General features: G+C 36.5%; 1 protein-coding gene across 16 annotated transcripts in view; it reads left to right on the plus strand.

The window, feature by feature from the left end:
* Positions 1 to 7,500, plus strand: part of lilli (AF4/FMR2 family member lilliputian) — a 167,006-nt gene that overhangs the window by 157,394 nt on the left and 2,112 nt on the right. For 13 of the 16 annotated variants that reach the window (XM_035866210.2, XM_035866218.2, XM_085657390.1 and 10 more), the window contains 11 exons: positions 540 to 594; positions 1,034 to 1,086; positions 1,385 to 1,895; positions 2,212 to 2,957; positions 3,201 to 4,113; positions 4,223 to 4,359; positions 4,527 to 4,721; positions 4,821 to 4,898; positions 5,038 to 5,134; positions 5,242 to 5,533; positions 5,630 to 7,500. The exon at positions 5,630 to 7,500 is cut by the window's right edge and continues 2,112 nt beyond it. In XM_035866210.2, the coding sequence (XP_035722103.1) occupies positions 540 to 594; positions 1,034 to 1,086; positions 1,385 to 1,895; positions 2,212 to 2,957; positions 3,201 to 4,113; positions 4,223 to 4,359; positions 4,527 to 4,721; positions 4,821 to 4,898; positions 5,038 to 5,134; positions 5,242 to 5,533; positions 5,630 to 5,739 (3,187 nt within the window). In that variant the 3' untranslated portion in view covers positions 5,740 to 7,500. The remainder of the gene's footprint in view (positions 1 to 539; positions 595 to 1,033; positions 1,087 to 1,384; positions 1,896 to 2,211; positions 2,958 to 3,200; positions 4,114 to 4,222; positions 4,360 to 4,526; positions 4,722 to 4,820; positions 4,899 to 5,037; positions 5,135 to 5,241; positions 5,534 to 5,629) is intronic. The other 3 variants (XM_035866208.2, XM_085657397.1, XM_085657389.1) reach the window with 2 other exon arrangements.

Consider the following 7,500-nt stretch of genomic DNA (forward strand, 5'->3'; position numbering starts at 1 on the left):
AATAGGGGGAGAAAGAGAGAGAGAGAGAGAGAGAGAGTGTGTATCAGAGAAAGAGAGAAAGAGAAAGAGAGAAAGAGAAAGGAGGGAAGAAATATCGATGGTGCTATGAGAAGAGACAAAGTAGTTGAGGAGAATGCGTAAAACAGGCACTTAAGGAAACAATGAACGATCGACTAGCTCGAGTCTCTCTCTCTCTCTCTCTCTCTCTCTCTCTCTCTCTCTCTTTCTTTTTCTGGTCGTTGTGTTCTTCGTGCCGTATTTGATCGTGTCTACAGCAGCGTCATCGTTTTAACGTGCCTTCAGTTCTTCGATTTTTCCGATCAAATATAGTACCCTTTACAATATCTTTTTATTCTCTTTCTCTCTTTCTCCTTCCCATTTTTCTTCTTCTAGTTCGGACGAGGGATCGATCGACAAATAAAAAAAACTATTGTATGTCTGAAATGCATCTACGACTTTTAAATTAATTTATTTAATTTATTTAATTTATTTAATTTATTTAATTTATTTAATTCCTTTATATCATTTTCTGATTACAGTGATCTGGAAAGAGATTTAAGCCTATCAGAGGATAGCGAGGATGAAACAAATAAGGTAAATGAACAATAGATTATATTAAAGATTTTATTTTGTTCGCTTTGAATCATTGCATCAATTAAACGAGAAAGTAAGAAGGGAGGGAGAGGGGGGAGGGGTGTGAAAGGAATTAGCACGGATTTAGGAATCGATGTACAACAGGTAGTAATGGTGGTAATAGTGGTAGTAACTTCCCGCGTTAAAAAAAAAAAAGAAAAAGCACACTAGAATTTTAGTTTCCTTTCTCCTTTCTCATCGTAATATTTCTCTATCGCGATTCACTTCTACCATTTTGTCGTTTTCCCAAGAATACTTCCGCAGGTTGGTACGACCGCCTACTTTCAATCGATGATACAGTAAGTTACGTTCATCTTATTTCGCCTCAAATTCGTATCACGATTGTACCAATCTATTATTTTTGTTCATATGATAACATTCGATTAATTTGTTTTTACAGAACACTTTACCTAGACCCATTAGAGGCAACAGAAGTCCAAACGTTTCTGTTAGGTAAGTTTTATATATATATATATATATATGCATCACTTTGAAATATGACTAAACAAAAGGATTCACTGTTAAGTTTTATAAACGTACTATAACTCCATGTCTTCATTGTGTAATAAAGTAATTATTTTAATAATGAATCACATATAGTATTGTAATAAAAATTTTATAAATGAGTTTCGCCAATAGAAATTTTGTAAATATTAATGAGTCTTAATGACAGTGAACGATTGAAATGTTTAATAATTCAAACATTGATTCATTCAGAACATTGTGAACATTTAAATTATTCTTCTTACAGTCTACCAACCCCATTAATGTCAACCATGGTACCGGGATCTGCCACTATTGCACCTATGTCTCCAATGCCAATATCACCGGTGGGATCGCTATCACCTTCGAGGCCTTTGAGTTTACCTCGACCATCCCCGCCGTTAAAACAATTAACACCGGAAAAAGTTACGTCGCCAACATTGGTTAGTCCATTGAGAACTAAAGATTCACCTAATACGTCAACTCATCATCGGCCGCCAAGTCCTCCCGGACAAGCCCCACAAAGTTCCGGAAGTGCGAGTTCTAGCTCGGACTCTGGTTCAGATTCTGGGAGCGATAGCAGCGATGATTCTGATGATGAGAACGTTCAACCAATTGCGAAGGGACCTTCAACACCTCCCTCTGTCTCTCCTGGAGTAGTTGAAGAACCACCGCCTGAGGTTGAAGAATCTAAACCAAGATGGAATTTGAGTTCCTTCTTTAGCAAGTCTTCCGTGCCACCGGGTGATCAAAATTCAGAAACAAAAACTATGGTTCAGGTATTGTAACTATTTCGATCTTTATCTCGCGAGACTTTGTAAAGAATTCGTTCGAAGACCAAATCGGTTGTATCCAAGTTGCGTAATCTTTGAACACGATCCATTTAGAACTTTGAACTTAGCCGACTCATTGGTATGATTCGATCGTTTGGAAAACTTTCATCGAATGAAATGGAAAGTCTCGTCGAGTTTCTCTTTTCAATCAAAATAATCATTTTGATGAGTCCTTTTGATAATTTCCGATGAAATAAAATATCCTGAAAAGGGATGATTTTCTCGATATACGTTTTTTTTTTTCTCTCTTTTTATTTTTCAGGATGAGATCAGACCGGAGGGTACACCAGAAGAACCATCGGAGATAAGAGTACATAGAGAAAAGTCTCACGATTGGCATTTAGATGATGCTTTAAAAAGAACTCATAATCCGACGATGATGAGTTTACTAAGTGACAGCAGTCATCATTCAGATCAAGAAAAAGGTCAGACTGTTGAAGAAAGTCATTTAGAGATAGAAAAACCAAAAGTAGCGGACACAAGAAAACGTGGTCGACCGAGAAAATCGGCGAAAAGTCCAAAGCGCGATCGTAGAACGTCAGATGAAAATACAAAAAGTACTAAATCGCGTAGTAGGACACGGCCAGTTAATAAAAAAAAGAGATCGATATCGAAAGCGATTGTGCCAACTAGCGATGATGCAAGTGACATAAGGTCGCGGGATGCATCAACTGATTCAGATAGCGATAAACCGGCCGCATCAGTTACACCAGCTATAACAGGTATAACTGAAAAAAGAAGATCAAGATTGAGCATATCATCTAGCGAGGACGAAAGTCCATCAAATGGGAAGAATAGCGGGTCCGAGGGTGAGACAGGTCGTTGGAGAAGAACTTCTGTTAAACAACGTAGTAAACTCGCGGACTCCCCCAAGAAGCAAGATAAAAAGAAGAGTCCGGCCAAGGCGAAGCCAAGAAGGCCAAGATCGAGAGTTACTAATATCAATGGCGGTTCCGATTCCGACAGCGAATCTGAAGTTGCTACGAGGAATCGCATTCAAGTGGCTAGGTAAGGATCATTTTAATTAAATAAATAAAATTTTAATTTAGATCTTGAAAACTGAGTAAACAATTTTCTACGTTCTTTTACTTATTCTTTCTTTTTTTTTTTTTCCCTTCCTTTAATAATAACTTTCGTTTTGAACCTTTTTCTAAATCCTCAGTTGGGACGGGTTTACATTACAAATAAAATACAATATTATTATATTTAATTTTATTTGAAGTTAATTATATTGTCGTCTGTACAAACGAGCGTTCACATGTATAGAGTTCCACCTAGACCGCGAATACCACCAACGAGGACAACCTCACCGGACAATTCTGATAGCGACAATAGTCCAACTCCGAAATTGCAAGAAGACGATGCCGGCAATGTTCAGGATAAGAAAAAGAGCGATACCTTGCGAAAATTGTTTTCTATATCCAAAGGAGGTGCAAAAGGTGGTGGCAAGGGTGGAAAAGGTGGCAAGGGTGGTGGAAAGTGCGGTATTTATGTTCAGGAGTATACATCCTCGGCCAATACACCAAATGGTAGTGAAAGTCCGTACAAAAGACCGCTATCGCAATCTTCAAACACTCAAACAATACCTCCGTTAACCTATAAGAACGGTGTGCCCAGTCTAATGTGCAAGATAGACCTTAGTAGGATAGCCCATTTATCGCAAATGTCGAGAGGACAGGAACTCAGGCAACGGACAGAACTTCCGGATACCAGGCCATCCTCCAGACAATCTTCGAGCATACACGCTCAAGTACCAAGACCACCTACTCCAGAGGAAGGTGAGATAGTCGATGCATCGCCGGTTCAGCAACGTTCATCGGACGTTAGGAGGACTCATGGCGATAATAATACATTGGACCAAAGTGAAAAGAAGAGTCGTTCTAACCTCGTAAAAAATGATGCTCGTTCGTCGGACTCAAAAAACTGCTCTGGTAGTGGCATTCACAGTGCTGGTGGTAGTGCCGGTGCTGGTAGTTCTAGTGCCACGAGTTCTAATGTAACAAAGAGGAAACGGAATACCAGCTGCAGTTCAGTTTCTAGTTTAAGTACTGTTTGTTCTACGGATTTGAAGTCGAAAGGCAGCAGTGCCGAGCACAAAGAGAAAAGGAGGAAAAGGAAGCACGCCGAATCCGAAACGACCACGCCTAGACCGTCTTCGGCTCAGGTAAGACCTATACTCTGAATAATTTGACATTTCTGTATTGTATATATGATGAAAAAAATAATTAATAAATAAATAACGTAGTTTTTTCATTAATTTTATTATCGATCAGCAAAATGACGTACAACCTACAAATCACGAGCGGGAAGAAAAAAGTGATACAAATTTGTTACCACCGCCACCCCCGCCACAACGTATCTACTATTCGTATTTTCACGCGCAAAACGAGGTGTTGGAAGACCAGGACAGGTACATTAATTAGTATTAATTTTTTTTCTTTCTTTTTTCTTTGTTTTTTTTTGTTTTTTTTTTTTTTTAATCACTTTATCTTATCTTTCTCCCCGTTAAGAATATAACGTGTCCACGGAATATATTCGTGCTTAATGAGTAAAAATGTTCTATTTTATATCGTACAGGGACCAGAATCAGTACCTGACGGAAGCAAAACGGCTGAAACATAGCGCTGACGAGGAGTGCGAACTCACGGCACAAGGTATGTTATACTTGGAGGCTGTTTTGTATTTCTTACTCACTGGCAACGCCATGGAGTCTGACCCTCTTACAGAACGGGCGTCGTTCACGATGTATAGGGACACTCTAAGTCTTATAAAGTGAGTAGATCTTTAATTAACTACAAACTCTTACGAAGAGGAGTAAGTGGTTGGTTAATTAAAGCGATATCTACGATTTTCTCTATATCTTCATTTCAGATATATTTCATCAAAGTTCAAGAGCCAACAAAATAACTCTCCAGAGAGCAGTATAAATAACAAGTTGGCTGTTCTGAGGTGAGTACCATTCACTTGAGACTCTTTTTTATTTTTTTTCTTTTTTTTTTTTTTTTACATACTCCAGCCGTCAATGATTATTACGTACACGCGTGCACGCTGTACAATATTTTCAATTTCAAAATTTTGTTATTTTCAGCCTCTGGTGCCAGTCTCTTTTATATTTAAAAATGTTTAAAATGCTCAAACACGAAGTGAAAGAATATCAAAAGATCCTTAATGAATACCATCAAAAGGTAAGCGAATATCAATGTCTATTAAAACTTTTATAACAATTATATTACAAGAAGAAAGACATTATATATATATATATGTGTGTGTGTTTGTGTATCTTTGATTTTAGCCGGCTCAAGCAACACCAGTACAACCGGAAGGTCAAGGTACACCATCCTTGTCTCCAACACCATCTCCTGCCGGTTCAGTTGGTTCGGTCGGTAGTCAAAGTTCCGGTTACAGTAGTGGTGAATTAGCTAATAGAGGAGTTGCTTCGGGTCAACCCCAGGCAGCACCTTATGTCAGTGTTCCACTCCATGTCCATAATGCCATGGCAAAACAAAATTATTACTTTAGTTTGCTGTTAACCTGTCATGATCTTTGGGATCAAGCAAACGCTTTGGTAACAGATAAACATAAAGGTTCGTCTATATGAAAAATTATATAATTATTTTCGATTGATTTTAATAATTAAATAGATGAACAATTTATAAATAATCGTTTTTCTTTATCAATAGATTTTTTCATTGAGCTGGACGAGAAGATGGGACCTCTAACATTGAAGAGCTCGTTATGCGATCTCGTGCGTTACGTAAAAGCTGGTATAAAAAAGCTTCGAGCTCTCTGACCACAATGGCACAGCCCCCGGCCACCTACTCCCAACTACATTACCTCACTCCCACAAAACATCGCAACGTATCCAACGATGTTCACGTGAATCCAACGTGACACACATGTACGTCCTGGATATAATCGTCGTAACATCGATATGGAAAAAATTTACTTTTTCTAGCCAGGAAAGGAATAGAATCTACGTTTTTTTTTTTTTTAACGGGATGGGAAGGGTGGGAGGGAGGATTTGGATGGAAGGGTTGAGGAAAAGGTAATGCAACAAAGGAAAAACCAATTGGTCACGGGGTGCGATGGATAGATAGAAAAGATGTAGGAAAGAACAATGGAGTAAAACTGAAAGAAAACTAAGAAGAAAAATAGAGAAAAAAAGAAAGAAAGAAAGAAAGAAAGATAAGACGAAGAGAGATACGAATGTATTTAAGGAACGAAACAAAATCCTCGGCCCGCGATGACGATATAATAAAATCATTGACTGTCATCGTGCAAAAACGTTTTTTCATCAAGATAAGCGTTCATGTCCTTACAGCAATCATCGTTATTAAAAATGTTAATAAACAATGGTCGTTGTAAGGAAAAGAATCGTTGTGTTTGTTAACACCTTAATAATGGCAATGATCGTGTGTGTTGGTAAGGAAATGATGCGGAGTTTCATATATAGAGGAGAAAAGAAGGGTGGGAAAAAAAAAATGAAAAAAGAAAAAAAAAATTAAACAAGAAAGAAATGGTTTAGCAGGATGTTAGTCAATTTTTTTTTTGCGGATCATTGTGGGCTATATAGATAAAAAAAAAGAAAAAATATATATATATATATATATATATATATATATATATATCGATGATTCAAAAGTCGCGTGTGTTTGCCCAACTCTAGGAAAACGAGTTACAACTTATATATATTTTTTCGAAATGTCCGCTTTTGTAAGTTATCGCATGTAGATACGAGAAGATCGATGAAATGAGTATGAATTGAAAGAATTAACTAACAATGAGGATAATAAATATAGGTAAACGTAAAGTGATTGGGAGTTTTTTTGATAGAAAAATAATGAGGAGAGGAAGTTCAATAAATGGAAGTGAATAGAAGTGCCACAGGAGCGCCCGTGTTTTCTCGCTTCACGGTGCGCAACAGCCGACGTTACCTGAAGCATGAGTCTCGTCTTATCGGCGATTCGCGTGCGACGAAAAAAAAAAAAAAATAAAAAAGAAAATAAAAAAAAAAAAATAATAAAATACACAATGATATACATATATACATATAGTTTATTACGCATATAAATATATAAATAATTATAAATACATATAAATATATACATGTATATATATATATATATATATATATATGTATATATATATATAAACATATAAATATATTTAATGAGAAACGTGGAAAGATTACATAAAGCACAGCTGATATCCGTCTGGCGGATTATTATACATATATTAATATAAAAGAGAAGATAAATAAATAATATAAATATAATACGTGTCGCATATTCGTCGATCGGAAATATGCGAGTTTATTATTAGACGGCAAAAGGGAGGAAAAGAAGAAAACTAAAACAAAAGAATCGATGTAATATGATCAAAGGCTGTAGTACTACTATGTAGTATATATATATACATATATAATGTATATATATATATATACACATATATATATATATATATATATGTATATATACACAACTGGAAAGCGTGTAAAGAGAAGCAACACAACAAGAACAAGAACAACAACCAACAACAAAAACAAAAACAA

The sequence above is a fragment of the Vespa mandarinia genome, chromosome 5 (genome assembly GCF_050613455.1).
Source record: "Vespa mandarinia isolate Hongniang chromosome 5, ASM5061345v1, whole genome shotgun sequence".
Lineage (NCBI taxonomy): Eukaryota > Metazoa > Arthropoda > Insecta > Hymenoptera > Vespidae > Vespa > Vespa mandarinia.